Raw genomic sequence first — 20,617 nt, 5'->3', positions numbered from 1 at the left:
CCACCTGCCTAGGCTACAATCGGAGGGGCAGGTGGACAGGCCGCCCGAGCAGCCCGCGGCTCCCGCTGCGGAGCCCTGCCACCGCCGCCACGGCCCACGTCTGGACCCATCGAGGGTCTTCGCTCACAGCACCTCGGTAGCCTCCGCGGCAGATGGGCCGCAGGCCAGGCTGAGATGGACCCCAAGACGCGGCTGAGCTCGCCCAGCAGGGGCAGAGGCAGCCGGAGGAAGCCGCCGTCGCCGGTCCCCTGCCCTCCCTACTCCCCCATCCCTCCCCGGTAGCACCAGCGCCCCCGGGCGGCGGCGGGGGAGGGACAGGAGGCGGGGGCGGCCACCTGGCCGGGACCACCGTGGCCCTGAGGGCCGTCAGCAAGGTGGTGCACAATGACCACGACAGCAGGAGATGGAAGAAGAGGACTGCCACACCGAGGAGACCCACGAGTCTGAGGACAATGAGGAGGATGAGATGGAGGAGGACGACGATGACTCCGATTACTCGGAGGAGCAGGAAGACGACGACGAGGACGCCAGTTACTATATGGAAAGCAGCTTCCGGAGCCATAGAACCTACAGCAGCACTCCAGGTACCCACCCAGCCCAGTTGCCGCAGACTCCTTCTCCACCTCCTCTGCCCTCCCCGCTTGCTCACTCCTGTGCTGTGCATCCTGCTGCGGTCTCCCCCCAACCCCGCCGACCCCCCAAACAGAGGGGAAATGGAGGGCACATCAAGTGGCAAAAAAACTGGATTTACAAGAGGAAAGAGGTGCATTGTTCAAAATGGAAATTGCATTCTTGCAGTTTGAGGCCGCACTCGCTCGATCTCTCTCACCCCTCCTCAACCGCCTCTTTTCCTCTTCAAAATACGTGCAGTGCAGTGTCTCCGCCGGCAGAATTGAAACTTTGGCAAACACATAACCATTGCATTCAGTTTTCTCCCCTTGTTTTGGTGTGGTTTTCTGGAATGAAAGAAGCCTCTTGTTTTACAAACCTCTTTGCATTTCTAATGAGGTTTCTTTCGAATTTTTATTATATATCTGTTCCTTAAAAGGGAATTAAGGATTTGGACCGATCGTGGCACTCAAACACACACAAAATCATGCCTCTTTTCACACTCCTAACTGTGGTTTTTAAATTGTGTTAAGGAAACGGATCATTTGGGTTAGTAGGGGAACCTTACCTGGTCTTGTGTGTTTGTTTTTATTCTTCGAGTGCTAATGGGCCCGTGCAACAGTTGCTGGTAAATGGCTGATTAAAAAGCAAAGCAGAAAGCCAAACAAGACCCAACCAAATTTGGTAATTCATCCGATTCAAAATTGTTTTGGTTAAATCAAAAATAAAAGTATAAGACCGCAGGAACGCGCGTCATAACTCATTTGATCGCTTTGCCTTGCTTGGGGAATGCAGTTTCGTGTCACCTGTTGCAGAAGATGTGTAGTTGATCATCTAGCCATAATTGCGGAAGATGAACTTTTGGACCAACTTCTGAGTCACACAGCGTCAGTATCAGATTTCTTACACAGCGACTTTTTCTTTTCACTCTATTTCTGAGGAAAAAGCCCTCCCGAAATCCATAATGAATCTCTCCATGGTAACCCCTCTTCTGCTTTCACACGGAAAAGTTTCTCTAGGCTGGTAATGAGATGCATTTTGTTAAACAACCCCCCCTCCCCCCGCCGCTCCCACCCAAGGCTGCTTTGTATTAAATACTTAGTTGCAGTTTACTAAATTGTGAAATTAACCAAAGCAACAACCGGCAAGACTTTTCCTTTATAATTTTACAAATCTAGATTAATTAAATTAGAATCTGGTTTTAAAAGCATTTCAAAAATAAGGTTTATGAGGAAATACTTGTGAGCAAAAAGGACCCTTTTTTCCTTGAAGTGAGGTATGTCACGTCTTTCTCAGATCATCTAGGGTAATAGAAGTGGTTAAATTGAAAAGTTTCCACTTTTCTATAAATGCTTAAATACTTATTGGAGAAGTAGGGTAGTATTATATTAAGCCAAATGTAAACCCACGTAGGTTGTCCTAACATAAGCTGTAAAAAGTAATTTCTGTTGCCCGATGGTCAGAATTGTTGCCAGAATTGTTGCCAGACTTGTCCTGGGAGACTGGCTGGAGAAAGAAAGGAATGAATCAAGTGTCAGGTATTTATGTCTTATATGTAGAAAGGACTACACGTAAAATCTTGCCAACTTAATTTTAGTACTCTTATTTTATTTTATTTTTTTTTAGAGGAATCCTTGCTCTGTCGCCTAGACTGGAGTGCAGTGGGGCAATCTTGGCTCACTGCAACCTCCACTTCCTGGGCTCAAGCGATTCTCCTGACTCACCTTCCCAAGCAGCTAGGATTACGGGCACCCACCAGCACGCCTGGCTAATTTTTGTATTTTTAGTAGAGCTGGGGTTTCACTATGTTGGCCAGGCTGGTCTCGAACTCCTGACATCAAGTGATCTGCCTGCCTCAGCCTCCCTCCCAAAGTGCTGGGATTACAGGCGTGAGCCACTATGCCTGGCCCTTAGATGTGTCTTGTGCTTTGCATGCAAGTGTGTGTTAGTAATAGACTTCTTTTGTAAAATAATTTTATTAATTGTACAAGAAAATAATTTAGTGTGAATATTTATTTATTTATTTATTTATTTATTTATTTATTTATTTTTGGACAGCGTCTCCTCTCAGGCTGGAGTTTGGTGGTGCGATTCCAACTCAGGGCAACCTCCACCTCCCGGGTCAAATGATTCTCCTGCTTCAGCCTCCAGAGTAACTGGGATTATAGGTGCGTGCCACCATACGCAGCTAATTTTTGTACTTTTAGTAGAGACGGAGTTTCACCATATTGGCCAGGCTGGTCTTGAACTTCTAAACTCAGGTGATCCATCCACCTTGGCCCCCCAAAATGCTGGGATTACAGGTGTGAGCCACCACCTCAGGCCAAGTATATTCTTTTGATATTAAAAATTAAAATATTATACAATTGAAAACCCAAACCACAGTGAGATGCCACTTCACATTCACTAGCATGGCTGTAATTATTTTTAAAACATAGAAATAAAAAGTATTGGGGAGGATTTGGGGAAACTGGAACCATTATATATTGTTAGCGAGAATGTAAAACCATGTAGCACTATGGAAAATACTTTGGCAGTTACTCAAAAAGTTAAACTTAGAGCTACTATATGACCTAGTAATTCTATTCATACATATATAGTCAAAAGAATTGCAAACAAATGGTCATGCAGAAACACATGCACATATGTATGCAGCAGCATTATTCTCAATGACCAAAAGGTGGAAACAACCTGCATGTGCATTAACTGATGAATGGATGACACAAATGTGATTGATCCATACAACGGATGTATTCTTCAGCCTTGAAAGGAAGGAAATTGACACGTTACAACATGGAGAACCCTTGAGGGCATTATGCTAAGCGAAATAAGCCAGTTACCAAAGGAGAAATACTGTGTGAGTCCACTCACATGAGGTACTTAGAGTGGTCAGATTCATAGAGACAGAAAGTAGAAGGGTGTGAAAGAGATCAAATGAAAAGACTAAAAGGCAGAAATGAAGTCCACAGGCAAACAGCCCGGGCGGCGCCCTGAGCCTAGTTAAAGATCGACCCGGACCTAACCGATTAGGTTATCTATAGATTCCAGACGTTGTAAGGACAAGCGTTGTGAAAGTCCCTGTCCTGCTCTGTTCTGTTCTAATTACCGGTGTCTGCCATATATCTCAGTCCTGGGCCCAGTACAAACACATTCCTCTATTTGTCTCAACTTCCTGAGCCCAACACAAACACATCCCCCCATATATCTCAGAAACACCACCTAGAGAGCCCCCGATAAGGTCACAACCGTTTGTAGTTTTACTAAATGCGCGGGAACAAATAGAAAACTGTTAAATGTATAACTTAAAGTGTTAACCAATTGTGATGCTGCGACCAAAAGAATTCCTTTGTTCCTCTGTAACCTTACATATCCTGTATACATCGGGCTATAAAAAGCGGGCACATGCATCGTTCGGGGCCCTCTTGTATGTTGTGGAACGGAGGGACCAAGTTCGAACTTGCAGTAAAGATCCTTGCCGCTTGGCTTTGACTCTGGACTCTGGTGGTCTTCTTTGGGGAATAAACGGTCTGGGCATAACAGGTGTTTCCCATGGGCAGGGAGAAGGAGAGAATGGGGAGTTAGTGTTTAATAGGTCCAGAGTTTCAATTTGGGAAGATGAAAAAGTTCTGGAGATTTGTTGTACAACAATGTGAATATTCTTAACGCTACTGAATTGTACCCCTAAAAGTGGTTACAGACAACCAGGTGTGGTAGCTGACACCTGCAATCCCAGCACTTTGGGAGGCTGAAATGGGAGGATCACTGGAGTCCAGGAGTTCAAGACCAGCCTGGGCAACATAGCGAAATCCTGTCTCAACAAACAATGCAAAAATTAGCTAGGTGTGGTGATGTGTGCCTGTGGTCCCAGTTACTTGTGAGACTGAGATGGGAGGATCACTTGAGCCCAGGGAGGTTGAGGCTGTAGTCAGCCATGATCACACCACTGTACTCCAACTGGGATGACAGAGTGAGACCCTGTCTCAAGAAAAGAGGGGGGCAGTGATTAGAGTATAAATTTTATGTTATGCCTATATTACCACAATTTTTAAAAATTGTTTGAAAGAAGCCACACACAAAAGTCTTATTTAGTGAAATTGTGTATTGTATGATTTCATTTATATGAAATGTCCCAAATGGGCAAATTACAGGAAGTAAGTAAATACTTGCCCGGAAATGGGGAGTAGGGCCAATGATTCTCGGGTGATGAAAATGTTCTGGAATTAAATAGTGGTGATGGTTGTACAACCTTGTGAATACTATACTAAAACCCACTAAATTCTGCACTTATTTAAAAGGGTGAATTTATGGTATATAAATTAATTATATCAATAAAAATTAATAAAAAGGTATGGTATGAGGAATTGGGAAAACATTATATGTATATATATGCCTTAAGTCTTTAATCAGTTCCCTTTGTCCTTTCTGCAACAAAGTTAAACTGATACTATATTATCATAAGGTGTCCAGTCCAGAACTATCTGTATATCTTTATCTCTCTCTGTGTATATATATATATATATATACACACACATATATATATATATAATCTGTATCTGTATCTATATCTCTCCAGAAAAATATGCAAAATGGCTTGGTGAATTTTCTTTTTGATTTTAACACTTAACATTTTTTTGGCCAGTCATGGTGACTCACACCTGTAATCCCAGCACTTTGGGAGGCCGAGGTGGGTGGATCACTTTAACCGAGGAATTCAAGACCAGCCTGGGCAACATATCAAGACCCCTTCTTTACAAAAAATACAAAAATTCGCCAGGCATGTTGGCACGTGCCTGCAGTTCAGCTACTTGAGAAGCTGAGGCAGGAGGATCACTTGGGCCCAGGAGGCAGACGTTGCAGTGAGCCGAGATGGCACCACTGCACTCCAGCCTGGGTGACAGAGCCAAACTTTGTTTCAAAAAAAATCTAGCCACGGAGCTCGCAGTGAGCTGAGATCCGGCCACTGCACTCCAGCCTGGGCGACAGAGTGAGACTCCGTCTGAAAAAAAAAAAAAAAAAAAAAATCTAGCCTCGCAGTGGCTTATTCCTGTAATCCCAACACTTTGGGAGGCCTTTAAGGCAGGAGGATGCCTTGAGCCCAGGAGTTTGAGGCTGCAGTGAGCTGTGATTCTGCCATTGTACTCCAGGTTGGGAGACAGAAAGAGACGTTGTCACAAAAATAAATTAATTTAATTAAGCAAATTTCTTTTCTTTCCTTTCTTCCTTTTTTTTTTTTTTTTTTTTTTGACAGGGTCTCACTCTTTCACCCTGTCACCCAGGTTGGGGTGCAACAGCTCAATCTCAGCTCACTGCAACCACCACCTCCCAAGTTCAAGCGATACTCCCACCTCAGCCTACCAAGTAGCTAGGACTACAGGTGCACACCACCACACCTGGCTAATGTTTTTTGTTTGTGTATTTTTTGTAGAGATGGGAGTTTTGTCATGTTGCCCATTTTTTTGTAGAGATGGGGGTTTTGTCATGTTGCCCGAACTCCTGGGCTCCAGTGATCCACCTACCTCAGCCTCCCAAAGTACTGGGATTACAGGTGTGAGCCATTGTGCCTGGCCAATTTTTTCCTTTTACTGTGTGTGTCTGTGGTTCCACAACTTCCTTTTTTTCCCCTGTTCTCTGTGGACCTTCTACTTCATTTGGACTCTGCTTAGATTGGCCTAGTTTTCTCTTTAATCAAATCTTCGGGAACCAATTTATTACATTAAAAATGATCTAACAAGCTTTATTTTTATCATTGTTAAAAATCCTGTTTTGAGTAACACAACCACAAAGTAAAGAACGTTATCATTGATTTAATCAGTAAAAACAATACTTAATAGTAAAATTTTTCAAACATGGCTCCAGGCCATCCAGACGACTTAGCTTGGGCTCAAGTTATCTTCGTTTGATGCCCTTCTCTTCTTCCAACGAATCTGTTTTGGAAGAAAACACAATTAAGATTTTCCATCACAACAACCACTATCTCCAAATCTGTATTCATTCCTTTTATTCATTATAAGTCTCATCTACCTGATGAGATAACTTGTTTGAAGACAGGAATTGTATGCTGTTCAACAGAGCTTTGATTCTTCCACAGTTCAGTCATCCTTGCTATCCTGCGGGGGACTGGTTCTAGGATACCACCCCCACACCATACCAGAATCTGTGGATGCTCAATCCCTTACATACAAGGTGCAGTATTTGCATATAACCAACACACATCCCCCCATATACTTCATTTACTTACTTAGAGACAGGATCTCCCTCTGTCCCTCAGGCTGGAGTGCAGTGTCACAATCACAGCTCACCGCAGCCTCAACCTCCTGGGCTTCAGTGATCCGCCCACCTCAGCCTCCTGAGTAGCTGGGACTACAGGTGCGTACCACCATACCCGGATAATTTTTTTTTTTTTTCTAGTAAAGACAAAGTCTCACTATGCGCCAAGGTCGACCTCCCAAAGTGTTGGGATTACAAGTGTGAACCACCGTGCCTGGTCCCAGGTACTTTAAGTCATCACTAATAAAATGTATCAATATTGTACAATGGTGACAGTTGTTATACTTTTTATTTGTATTTTTGTTTCTTTTTTCAAGTATTCGGCCTCATCTAGTTGAATCTGAAGATGTGGACCTGCTGATGAAGAGGCTGACTGGGTCTAACTTAGGGTCTTGCATGCAGCTGGCACTTAATACATTTTATTGACCGTTCTAGCTAACATTCAACAGACAATTCCTAACAACAAACTCTTAAAAGTAGGACAAAAAGGAAATCTGAGTCCTTCCTCTAAAGTGGCTGGAAAACCCGCCTGGGCAACATAGTGAGACCTTGTCTCTGCAAAAAAAATTTTTTTAATTAGCTGCCTGCCTGTAGTCCCAGCCACTCAGGAAGCTGAGGCAAGAGGATCCCTTCAGCCCAGGAGTTTGAGGTTACAGTGAGCTAGATCACACCATTGCTCTCCAGCCTGGGTGACAACAAGGCCCTGAGAAAGAAAAAAAAAGGAAAGGAAGGAAAGGATGTAAGTATTGAAAAGGAAGAGACAGAACTATCATTATTTGCATATGAAAATGATAAATGTTAGACAGCCAAAGAAGCCTAAGAGAATCAGCTAAGATTTTAGTGGAAGCAATATGAGGATTCAGTACGGTGGCTAGAAACAAAATCAAGAGAGCAGCACACAAATCTCGAATACTTTTCATATGTATCACCATTAACTAATTAGAAAATGGAAGAAAGATCCCATTTACAATGGCAATGCAAATGTATGAAGTATTTAGGAAGAAAAATACAAAGATCTTTTATCTGACAAAAGATGTGTAAGATCTATATATGGAAACCCTAAAATTCTTCTGAAGGACATTAACAAGAAATGAACACATGACATAAAATACTACATTCCTAGAATATTGTACAGATGTCAATTCTCAAATTAATCTACAAATTTAATGTAATCCTATTAAAATCCCAACATAGTTTTTGGTGGTGGCTGCTTTTGAGACAGGGTCTCGCTCTGTTGCCCAGGCTAGAGTGCTGTGGTGTCATGGGTGCTGCAATGGAAGCTTCCCCCAAAAAAGTAAAAAAAAAAAAAAAAACCACCACACCCAGCTAATTTTTGTATTTTTAGTAGAAACAGGGTTTCACTATGTTGGCCAGGCTGGTTTCAAACTCCTGACCTCAAGTGATCTTCCTGCCTCAGCCTCCCAAAGTGCTGGGATTACAGGCATGAGCCACGGTTCCTGGCTGACAGCACTCTTACTAAATAAGAGTGGTTAAGAGACTAAATGCCGGGCGCGGTGGCTCAAGCCTGTAATCCCAGCACTTTGGGAGGCCGAGACGGGCGGATCACGAGGTCAGGAGATCGAGACCATCCTGGCTAACACGGTGAAACCCCGTCTCTACTAAAAAAATACAAAAAACTAGCCGGGCGAGGTGGCGGGCGCCTGTAGTCCCAGCTACTCGGGAGGCTGAGGCGGGAGAATGGCGTAAACCCGGGAGGCAGAGCTTGCAGTGAGCTGAGATCCGGCCACTGCACTCCAGCCTGGGCGACAAAGCCAGACTCTGTCTCAAAAAAAAAAAAAAAAAAAAAAAAAAAAAAAAAAAAAAAAAAAAAAAAAAAAAAAAAAAAAAAAAAGAGACTAAATGCAGAGAGGTTAAGAAACGCCTAATGGGTCTGGCGCGGTGGCTCACGCCTGTAATCCCAACATTTTGGGAGGCCAAGGTGGGCAGATCACTTGAGCCCAGGAGTTCAAGACCAGCCTGGGCAACATGGCAAGACCCTGTCTCTACAAAAAAATTACAAAAATTAGCCAGGCATGATGGCGTGTGCCTGTAGTCCCAGCTACATGGGAAGTTTAGGCAGGAGGATCCCTTGAGCCTGGGAGTTCGAGGCTGCCGTAAGCTATGATTGCACCACAGCGTGGGTATGAGAGTGACACCCTGTCTCAAAGAAAAAAAGCAATTGTGGACACACAAGGAGCAATTGTGGCTCCTGGCACAGATCCGGAGCAATTGTCATCGGAGTTAATTTCAGGACTCCAGCTCCAAGCCTCGCAGTTTCCTAAATTCTGGGGGCTTGTCTCCCTGTCCCCCGACCCCGACTAATTTCCCTCGGTCGCTGGCGCTGCCCCGTCCCTTAGGTCGCTCGGGCCGCCCCGCTCCGCGACTTTTTTTTTCTTTCTCTCGCTGTTTCCCTAGAGGGCGGGAGGGGAATGATATTTGGGGGCTCTCCCGCCTTCCTGTGGGAGCCGCCGGAAGGAAGTCCGGCCAGCTTTGGGCTCCAGCCAGGCGTCGGCGGAGACTGTGGTCTCCGAAGGCCTTAGACGCGGGGCACGTAGCGAACTGCGGGCCTCTCTCAGCCACGCCACCCGCGCCGGGAGTCCAGCCGCGCCGCGCTGCGCTGCGCTGAGCCCAGGCGCCCTGGGCTCTCCGCCCCGGACTCAATGTTCCCGCGCTCCCCCTAGCGGCCGCCGCGCCACCTCGCCCAGTCCCAGGCTCGTGGGCGGCGCAGCTCCCGTGACGGCGCAGCTCAGGTGACGGCGCCCCAGTAGCCGGAAGAAATAAGATGGCGGTTGAAGGCGATCCGGAGTGGGGGCCCCAGCAATTCGGTTGAGCCTCCTCCCTCTACCCGCTTCCGCCGGCCGACCCCTAGGGCCTCCCCACCGCCCCCACTGCACCCCGACCTCCCTGTCCACTTTCCCTTCTTTCCCCGTCTCAGGCTCCAACAAAGGGCGGGTGGGGCAGGCTGACCAAGCATCCCGCGGCTCCCGCTGTGTAGCGCTGCGTCCCGCCCCGATGCTGCCGCCCACGTCCGGACCCATCTGGAGGCTCCGCTCGCCGCTACGCCATAGCAGCCGGGGCAGGTGGGCAGCCGCCAGGCTGAGGTGGCGCCCAAGACGCGGCTGAGCTCGCCCAGGGTGGGCAGCAGTAGCCGGAGGAAGCCGCTGCCGTCGCCGGGCCCCGGCGCCAGCACCAGCGACCCGGGCGGGCGAGGGGCTGGGGCAGCCACCTAGCCCGGACCACCGCAGCCCGGAGCGTCGTCAACAAAGTGGTGCACGATGATGACTCCAGTTATCGGGAGGAGCTGGAAGACAACGAGGAGGACGCCAGTTACTACACGGAAAGCAGCTTCAGGAGCCGTAGTACCTACAGCAGCACTCCAGGTACCCACCCAGCTCAGTTGCTGCAGACACCTTCCTCACCTCCTCTGCCCTCCCCGCTTGCTCACTTATGTGGTGTGCATCCTGCTCCGATCTCCCGCCCACCCCGCCGACCCCTAAGCAGAGGGGAAATGCGAGGGGGGAAAGAGGCACATTATTCAAAGTGGAGATTGCATTGTTGGCAGTTTTCAGGCCGCACTCGCTCGCTCTCCCCCCGCCCCCCGCCAACCCCCTCTTTTTCCTCCTCAAAATTTGTGCCGGTGCAGTGTCTCCACCGGGCAGGATTGAAACTTTGGCAAACACATATCCATTGCATTCATTTTTCTTCCCTTGTTTTGGTGTGGTTTTCCGGAATGAAAGAAGCTTCATGTTTTGCAAACCTCTTGGCGTTTCTAATGCGGTTCCTTTCGGATTTTTATTATATATCTGTTCCTTAAAAGGGAGTTAAGGATTTGGACAGATTGTGGCACACAAACACACACAAAAACATGCCTGTTTTCACACCCCTAGCTGTGGTTTTTAAATTGTGTTAAGGAAACGGATCATTTGGGTTAGTCGGGGAACCTTATCTGATCCTGTGTGTTTTTATTCTTCGAGTGCTGATGGGCCCGTGCAACAGCTGCTGGTAAATGGCTGATTAAAAAGCCAAGCAGAAAGCCAAACAAGACCCAACCAAATTTGGTAATTCATCCGATTCAAAATTGTTTTGGTTAAATCAAAAATAAAAGTATAAGACCGCAGGAACGCGCGTCTTAACTCGTTTGATCGCTTTGCCTTGCTTGGGAAATGCAGTTTCGTGTCACCTGTTGCAGAAGATATTTAGTTGATCCTCTGGACGTAATCGCGGAAGATGAACTTTTGGACCAACTTCTGTCACAGCGTCAGTATCAGATTTCTTACACAGTGACTTTTTCTTTTCACTCTCTTTCTGAGGAAAAGGCCCTCCCGAAATCCGTAGTGAATTTTTCCATGGTAACCCCTCTTCTATTTTCACACAGAAAAATTTCTTTAGGCTGGTACATTTTGTTAAACACCCCCGCCCCCTGCCCCCACCGCAAAGTCTATTTTGTATTAAATACGTGGTTGCAGTTTACTAAATTGTGAAATTAACCGAAGCAACAACCGGCAAGACTTTCCTGTATAATTTTGCAAATCTAGATTAATCAAATTAGAATCTGGTTTTAAAAACATTTGAAAAATAAAGTTTATGAGGAAATATTTGTGAGGAAAAAGGACCCTTTTTTCCTTGAAGTGAGTTGTGTCATGTCTTTCTCAGAGAAACTAGGGTAGTAGAAGTGGTTAAATTGAAAAATGTCTGTTTTTTTTTAAATAAATGCTTAAATACTTACTGAAGAAGTAGTATTATATTAAGCCAAATGTAAACCCACGTAGATTGTCCTAACATAAACTGAAAAAGGTAATTTCTTTTGCCCTATAGTCAGAATCATTGCCAGACTTGCCCTGGGAGGCTGGCTAAAGAATGAAGAGAATGAATCAAGTGTCCTGTATGTATGTCTTATATGTAGAAAGGAATACCTGTAAATTCTTGCCAACCTAATTTTTAATGCTTTTTTTTTTTTTTTTTTTCCCCCCGAGACGGAGTCTTGCTCTGTCGCCTAGGCTGGAGTGCAATGATGCAATTTTGGCTAACTGCAAGCTCCACCTCCCGGGTTCAAGGGATTCTCCTGCCTCAGCCTCCAGAGCAGCTGGGATTACAGGCGCCCACCAGCGCGCCTGGCTAATGTTTGCATTTTTAGTAGAGATGATGTTTCACCGTGTTGGCCAGGCTGGTCTTGAACTCCTGACCTCGTGATCTGCCCACCTTGGCCTCCCAAAGTATTGGGACTACAGGCGTGAGCCACCGCGCCTGGCCTAGTACATCTTTTATAGTAATAATTTTTTACCTTAAGAAATCACATGTTCGTCTTTGTACCCAGAGCCGGTAATTGAAACATGGAGACTGGATTGCATACACCCGTAGAAGAAGTTTTTTCTGGTTAGAGCTGAGACATTTTGGCAGGGCAGTAAGTCCTATTTGAAGGCCTAGCAAATAATATTTAGGATTGATGGTTGTGCATATGCTGACTCAAATTGCAATTTGTAGCTAGGTGTCCTTTAAAAAAATGTGTTTACTTTTGATACTTTTGTGACGTTTTTCTTTTTTGGAGAAGGCATTTTGCTCTTAGTGCCCAGGCTGGAGTGCAATGGTACGATCTCGGCTCACTGCAACCTCCGCCTCCCAAGTTCAAGCAGTTCTCCTGCCTCAGCCCCCCAGGTAGCTGGGATTACAGGCATGCACCACCACGCCTGACTAATTTTGTATTTTTAGTAGAGACGGGGTTTCTCCATGTTAGTCAGGCTGGTCTCAAACTCCCGACATCAGGTGATCCGTCTTCCTCAGCCTCCCAAAGTGCTGGGATTGCAGGCGTCAGCCACCATGCCTGGCCTGACATTTTGTGTTTTTTTTTTAATGACACTTGTAGCCTACTGTGTGTCTACTTGTGGTATCCGTATATGAAATGATTAACTCTGTAGAGACAGTATTGAGCTTATTCCCCTGCAGCTCCTGTAACAGTGTTTTGCGCGTAGCGGCTGCTCATCAAAGTTGGTTGGATAAATTATTGTTAGTAGATGAGAACTTGTAATAGATGAAGTTTTGATAATTCTACAGTGGGTGTCATAACCCCTAAATATTTTGGATTTAGGAAACTAAAATTTGTTCTAATTTTAGTTCTAACAAAAAAAAGTTTTTTTGTTGTTGTTCTTTTCTAATTGGGTTTTAATGGATGATTTGATCAGTGAATGTTTTTATTTTTATTATTTATTTATTTATTTATTTATTTGAGACGGAGTCTCACTCTGTCGTCCAGGTTAGAGTACAATGGCATGCACAATCTTGGCTCTCTGCAACCTCCGCCTCCCGAGTTCAAGCAATTCTCCTGCCTCAGCCTCCCGAGTTGCTGGGACTACAGGCGCACACCGCCACGCCCAGCTAATTTTTTGTATTTTAGTAGGGATGGGGTTTCACCGTGTTGCCCAGGCTGTTCTCGAACTCCTGAACTCAGGCAATCCGCCCTCCTCGGCCTCCCAAAGTGCTAGGATTAAAGGCGTGAGCCACCTCGCCCAGCCCAGTGAATGTTTTTCATTGCAAGACTTACTTTGTTTTTGAGTTGCTGTTTCATATTGCTTGCCTGGCATTTTCCTTTATTGTCTGTGATGTTAATTTGGATGTTTTACCTTTTGCAGCACATTATTTCTTTTTTTTTTTTTTTTTTGAGACAGAGTCTCGCTCTGTCACCCAGGCTGGAGTGCAGTGGCCGGATCTCAGCTCACTGCAAGCTCCCCCGCCAGGAACCGCTTTGCGGAAGGTAAGTCGCCCGCCGACGGCCGGGGGGCCCGGCCTGCCGGGGGGGCGTGGCACGCAGGCGGCTGGGGGCGGAACGGGGGCGTGTCCGGTCCCCGAGCGGTGGGCGGGGCCGAACCCTGACACTCACCCTAACCCTAACCCGCCGGGGCGCGTTTCCGGGGGGCCCCAGGGGGCAAAAATGGCGCTGGGCGCGGACCTAGCGGCCGCCGGGAACCGCTTCACGGAAGGTAAGTCGCCCGCCGCCGGCCAGGGGCCCCGCCCGCCGGGGGTGCGTGGCTCGGAGGCGGCTGGGGGCGGGCGGTGGGCGGGGCCGAACCCTGAAACTCACCCTAACCCTAACGCTAAGCCCAACCCTAACACTAACCCCAACCCTAACCCTAACCCGCAGGGGGGCGTTTCCTGTCGGCCCAAGGGGGCAAAAATGGCGCTGGGCGCGGGCCTAGCGGCCGCCGAGAACCACTTCGCAGAAGGTAATTCGCCCACTGCCGGCCGGGGGCCCCCGCCCGCCGGGGGGACGTGGCTTGGAGGCGGCTGGTGGCGGGACGGGGGCCTGTCCGGTCCGCGGGCGGTGGGCGGGGCCGAACCCTGACACTCACCCTAACCCTAACCCTAACCCTAACCCTAACCCCAACCCTAACACTAACCCTAACCCGCAGGGGGGCGCTTCCTGTCGGCCCAAGGGGGCAAAAATGGCGCTGGGCTCGGGCGTAGTGGCCGCCGGGAACCGCTTCGCTGAAGGTAAGTCGCCCGCCGCTGGCCTGGTGCCCCGGCCCGCTGGGGGGGCGTGGCTCGGAGGCGGCTGGGGGCTGGACGGGGGCGTGTCCGGTCCCCGGGCGGTGGGCGGAGCCGAACCCTGACACCCTAACCCAAACCCTAAACCTAACCCTAACCCTAACTCGCCGGGGGGCGTTTCCGGGCGGCCCCAGGGGGCAAAAATGGCGCTGGGCGCGGGCCTAGCGGCCGCCGGGAACCACTCCGCAAAAGGTAAGTCGCCCGCCGCCGGCCGGGGGCCCCCCCGCTGCCGTGGGGGCGTGGCTCGGAGGCAGCTGGGGGCGGGACGGGGGCGTGTCCGGTCCCCGGGTGGTGGGCGGGGCCGAACCCTGACACTCATCCTAGCCCTAATCCTTACCCTAACCGTAACCCTAACAATAGCCCTAACCCTAATCCTAACCCTAACCCTAAACCTAACCCGCCAGGGGACGGGTTAGGCCCTCCTTTCCTCAGTCCTCAAGACCCTGTGTCTTCCCTTTGACTAAAGACCTTTATTGGTGGAGACATAGGGGTGAGAGAGTGGTAGTTATGGTGGGTAAGTCATAATCTGGGTAACGCAGGAGCAAATCCTAGCTGATGCCCTTTTTCCTTCCTGCTCCTTAGCCAGGCTCAAATCCCTCTTCCTGGGAGATCTTCCCTGAGTCCTGTTGCGCACCTTGTTCTTCCTTCTCTTTGAGTGCCTGTTGACAGTGGCTGTGATCTCAGCACTAGCTTAACACTGACACTAATTATTCTAATTTTTTTTTTCCTTTTGAGACGGAGTCTCACTCTGTCACCCAGGCTGGAGTGCAGTGACACAATCTAGGCTCACTGCAACCTCCGCCTCCCGGGTTCAAGCGATTCTCCTGCCTCAGCCCTCTGAGTGGCTGGAACTACAAGCGCCTACCACTACACCCGGCTAATTTTTGTACTTTTTAATAGAGACAGGGTTTTACCGTATTGGCCAGGCTGGTCTTGAACTCCTGACCTTGTGATCCACCTGCCTCGGCTTCCCAAAGTGCTGAGATTACAGGTCTGAGCCACCGCGCCCGGCCTCTAATTTTTTTCATGCTTTTGGTTCTTTAACATAAGCATCAGGAGGCAACATGTTTCTTAACTTAAAAAAAAAAATTATACATTAAAATGCACTTTAAAAGATCAAAAGTGACCATATGGAAAGAATTAAAATGCACGTAATTAAATATAATGTTTTAATTGTTTTGTCTGCTGGCATATATCTAAAATTTTTATGTTTTTCTAGATAGTTATTTTGAAATATTATTTTGTGATTGTCACATTTTAAAAACAGTGACAGTAATAGTTAACATTTACTGAACATCTTTTAAATTGCAGAATGATTTTCAAGCAATATTTATGAAAATTCAGTTTTTAAAAGGTAACAGCTTTATGGAGATATAATTTACATACTGTAAAATGTAACCCTTGTAAAGTATATAATTTAGGTTTTTTTTAGTATATTGACAGAGTTGTGCAACCATTAACACTACCTAATCCAGCACGTTTTTATGCCCCTGCAAAAGAAGCCCATACCTACAGCAGTCACTCCCTGTTCTTCACCTCCCTCCTGCTCATCCCCTGGCAGCCACTAATCTACTTTCATTCTCTGTTGATTTGTCTCTTACGGACATTTCTTATTAAGTGGAATAATATAATGTATGGCTTTTGTCATTTAGCCTAATGTTTTCAAGGTTTATGCATATCTTAGCATGTATCAGTACTATATTCACTGTATGGCTATACTTCATTGTATGGCTATACCACTTTTTTTTTTTTTTTTTTTTTTTAATGGAGGCAGGGTCTTGCAATGTTGCCCAAGCTGACCTGAAACTCCTGGTCCCAGGCTTCCTGCCTCAGCCTTCCAGCCTCCAGAGTAGCTAGAGTTACAGGCACACACCTCTGTGCCCAGAGATCATGTTTTGCTTATCCATTTCATAAGTTCATGGACATTTGAACTGTTTCCACTTTTTGCCTATTATGAATAATGCTGCTGAGCACATTTGTGTACACTTATCTATACATGTGTTTTCATTTCTCTTAGGTAGATAACTACGATTATTTGCTGAATTATTGCAAATTAAATTTTAACTTCTTTTTTTTTTTTTTTTTTTTTTTGACACAAAGTCTCACTCTGTCACCCAGACTGGAGTACAGTGGCATGACCATGGCTCACTGCAACCTCTGCCTCCTGGGTTCAAGCGATTCTCCTGCCTCAGCCTCCTGAGTAGCTGGGACTACAGGTGTGTGCCACCACGCCTGGCTAATTTTTGTAATTTTAGTAGAAGGGAGTTTCACCGTGTTGGCCAGGCTGGTCTCGAACTTCTGACCTCAAGTGATCCACCCGCTTTGGCCTCCCAAAGTGCTGGGATTACAGGTGTGAGCTACTGCGCCTGGCAGAAAATAATTCAGGAGTTGGAATGAATCCTTAATGATAGATTGGTTAGGCTGGGATGTGGTGAGTGGGAGAAAAGGAGTCATGGATGAACTGACCTCTAAATCTCCTGTTAGAAATGCTTGCTCCCCAGTGCCGTAAAGAAATAGCACTTGAACAGAAATGTAATTTATTTAGTAAGGCCATTTTTACTTCCCGCAGAAAGGGTACACTCGCCAGCAGTTTTGCCATGAGAGTGCACCGAAGAAAGGAGACAGGGTCATTTTTAAACTGAAGCGTCTACCCTACTGCTGTGTCTGGTTTCCTTTGACTGGAAGGGGACCTCACATTCTGTATTTGTCCCTATTGGCTAGTAAGTTAGAACTTTTAAAAGAGGCAAAAGTAGAGGGGAACAAAGGAAGGAAGAAGTAACTTATGGAATGTTGAGAAAGGTAAAAACACTTTTAAATAAGGAAGAGGAGGCGAGGTGTGGTGGCTCATGCTTGTAATCCCCCCACTTTGGGAGGCCGAGTTGAGCAGATCACCTGAGGTTGGGAGTTTGAGACCAACCTGACTAACATGGAGAAACCTCATCTCTACTAAAAATACAAAATTAGCCGGGCATAGTGGTACTTGCCTGTAATCCCAGTTCCTCAGGGGGCTGAGGCAGGAGAATCACTTGAACCTGGGAGGCGGAGGTTGTGGTGAGCCAAGATCGTGCCATTGCACTCCAGCCTGAGCAACAAGAGTGAAATTCCATCTCAAAAAAATAAATAAAATAAAATAAGATAAAATAAATAAAATAAAATGGAACAGGCTATGACCTAATGCTTGCTTGGACCACTATAAGCATGCCAGGGCAAATATTTACGGTACATCGTGGGAGCTAAGAACATAAAGCACATTGATTTTTTTATTACGGCTAGCAGATATTTAAGAATGTTAGCACAGGTCTTTGAATAAATGTTGCTTCTAAGAGAAGTTACTATTTATTCCTAATTAGACAGGGAGGAAAGTCTTTGAAGAGGAACCTCTGCTTTACTTTTTACATCTCCCTTATTTCTCTTTTCCTTATTCACTCCTTATTTCTTCTCTTCATCTCAAATTGATCTAGTAATATTGATTTCTTTGTAGTTCCCACACAGCTAACTCCTAGTCACCCATCCACCACCTTCTCCAGCCTGCCTTCTCTGATCACCATTCCCTGTACCCCCAGGTGGGGCTGAGTTCCTTTGGTTCCCACCCCCTTAACCTCCAGGACCATGTGCATTAATTATTTTAGTTTCCAAATATTTGGGGATTTTTTAGGTATCTTTCTGTTACTGATTTCTAATTTCTTTTTTTTCTTTTTTTTTTTTTTTTTTTGAGACGCAGTCTTGCTCTGTGGCCCAGGCTGGAGTGCAGTGGCCGGATCTCAGCTCACTGCAAGCTCCGCCTCCCAGGTTTATGCCATTCTCCTGGCTCAGCCTCCTGTGTAGCTGGGACAAGTAGCTGGGACTACAGGCACCCGCCACCTCGCCCGGCTAGTTTTTTGTATTTTTTAGTAGAGACAGGGTTTCACCATGTTAGCCAGGATGGTCTCGATCTCCTGACCTCGTGATCCGCCCGTCTCGGCCTCCCAAAGTGCTGGGATTACAGGCTTGAGCCACCGCGCCCGGCACTGATTTCTAATTTCATTTTGTTCAGAGAGCATACTTTGTATGACTTTAATTTTGTAAAACATTTTTAGAAGTTTGTTTTGCACCCCAAAATTTTGTCACTCTAAGTGAATGTTCCATATGTACTTGAAAATAATTTTATATGCTGCTTTTGTTAGGTGGCATATTACATAAATATCAATTACGTCGTTTGTTAATAGTGTTATTAAGATCTGTCTTTCTACTTGTTCTGTTGATCACTGAGAGAAGTGTTGAAGTCGATAGCTGTTGTGAAGGATTTGTCTGTTTCTCCTTGACGTTCTCGCAATCTTCATGTATTTTGAGGTTCTGTATTCATGTATTTTGAGGCTTCTTCATAAAGTCCATACACCTTTAGGAAGGATTGTTTTATCCTCTTAATTACTTAACCTCTTTATCTATATCTTTGTCTGTTAAGACGTGGAACTGAAATGGCCTGTTAATGATCCGGCCTTTCCTTCATTACAACCTACTTTGGGCAGGGAATGTCCCATTCAGTCTCTGTAGTGCCTGGTTAAATCTCTTGAATGCAGTAGGCAGCACAGGTAATTGTGGAACTGAATGTTGAGTCAAAGCCTGTGGATTGTTTTCACCCTCTGTACTGTCCAGTATGGTAGCTACTAGCCACATGTGGAGAGTTAAATTAATTAAAACTAAGTAGGCCAGGCACACCTGTAGTCTCAATACTTTGGGAGGCTGAGGTGGGAAGTCACTTGAGGCAGCAGTTCAAGACCAGCCTGAGCAACAGGGTTTTGTAAAAACCCTGTCTTCACAAAAGAATTAAAATAGTTGGGCATAGGATGGCGTGCCTGTAGTCCTACCTATTTGGGAAGCTGAGGTGAGAGGATTGCTTGAGGCCAGGAGTTTGAGGCTGTAGTCATCTATGGACTGTGCCACCACACACCAGCCTGAGTGACAGAATGAGAACCCATCTCTTAAAAAAAAAAAAAAGTAAAATGAAAACTTCACTTTCTCCAGTGGCACTAGCTATTATACGTTCATTTCAAGTGCTCTGTAGCCACGTGTATTGCACCACACAAATGTGTAGAGCATTTGGGACATTTCACATCATTGCAGAAAGTTCCCCTGGACTCATTGTAGGCAGTCTGCCTGTGTTAGACCAGTGAGAATTTACCTAACATCTCTTTTTTCTAGCCTTGTATTTGCCCTAAATCCTGCACAGCTTGGGTAGCCCCAGCGATCTGGCTGTGTGAGGTCCTCCTTTGTGGAGACTCTGGGCCCCGCATTATTTGTGTACGTGATGGTATCGCATTTCTGCAATAAGATTTGGGGTCACGTGTGAGATGACTTTCCATTATTTGTTGTTCTTTGTGGTAGAGTGAAGAGGCAGTCAGTTAACACATAATTAGAAACTCTGCCACAGTCCTGGTAAAATTAAGCTAAGAGTCATATATGTAGGCCAGAAGGGAAGGAAGGACTAGGATTCAGAGAGTTTTGGTTGAGAAATTAAATTTGATAACTCAGAATTTCAGTGTTATTAAAGTGTAAATGTTGATATGCAAACTGAATTGTGAGATGTCAGTATGCCCTAGTGTGTCTGGATTCTCCTATATAAAACCTCCTTCTCAGGAGTCACTGGTCAAATTATTTATCTATGGAACCCCCTGAGATTTGCTAAGAAAGTTATGCTTGGACTCCTCTCTACTCATGGATATGTTCTGTAATTCACACACTTGGGAAACAGCATGGCCATGTGATTCATACCAAATGGCAACATTCAGTAGGTGCAGTTTATATATTTTACTAGAAATATGGCTTCCTGCTCGATTTCAGAATGTTCATAGTGCCTCTTTTGAGGTCTGTGTGTATATTCTATTTATGGGAGTTAAAAAGTATTTCAGAAATGCATATATTAATCTGTGTGGAATTTCTCTTGTCCTTGGACCAAGAAGTGGTCCAACATTTAAAACAGTGAATAACATCTTAGCCCATCCTAAAACAATCCTTCCTACAGGTTTATGAACTTAATAGCAGAGCCTCAAAATACATGAGGACTCATAGAACTCCAAGGAGATCCAGACACATCCTTAACAATATTGTAGACTTCAACACTCTTCTCACAGTAATCAAGAGAACAAGTAGAAAGAAAGTGCACTTTTCCCCGTTTCTGTAGACATCAAAATTATTTCACTCACTTCTGAAAGTCTCATTCAGTAAGTTA

At 46.0% G+C, this 20,617-nt stretch overlaps 2 protein-coding genes across 2 annotated transcripts in view; both read left to right on the top strand.

The window, feature by feature from the left end:
• Positions 1-201: 201 nt before the first annotated feature.
• On the top strand, positions 202-2,789 carry LOC115894778 (nucleosome-remodeling factor subunit BPTF-like). The gene is made up of 2 exons (XM_030923017.1): positions 202-584; positions 2,668-2,789. The coding sequence occupies exons 1-2, from the start codon at positions 404-406 to the stop codon at positions 2,763-2,765; spliced, it is 279 nt and encodes a 92-aa protein (XP_030778877.1). The 5' UTR covers positions 202-403; the 3' UTR covers positions 2,766-2,789.
• A 7,344-nt stretch (positions 2,790-10,133) lies between these two features.
• Positions 10,134-20,617, top strand: part of LOC104669216 (leucine-rich repeat-containing protein 37A3-like) — a 77,410-nt gene continuing 66,926 nt past the window's right edge. The window contains 1 exon segment of the mRNA XM_030923015.1: positions 10,134-10,256. The gene's annotated coding sequence lies outside the window, so the exon portion shown is untranslated.

Source organism: Rhinopithecus roxellana, chromosome 19, assembly GCF_007565055.1.
Source record: "Rhinopithecus roxellana isolate Shanxi Qingling chromosome 19, ASM756505v1, whole genome shotgun sequence".
NCBI lineage: Eukaryota > Metazoa > Chordata > Mammalia > Primates > Cercopithecidae > Rhinopithecus > Rhinopithecus roxellana.
This window is presented reverse-complemented; position numbering and strand designations above follow the sequence as displayed.

Coding starts and splice junctions, on each gene's coding strand:
- LOC115894778 (XM_030923017.1), top strand. CDS start 404: ATGGAAGAAGAGGACTGCCACACCGAGGAGACCCACGAGTCTGAGGAC. Junction 585..2,667: donor AACCTACAGCAGCACTCCAG/GTACCCACCCAG, acceptor ATTTTTGGACAG/CGTCTCCTCTCAGGCTGGAG.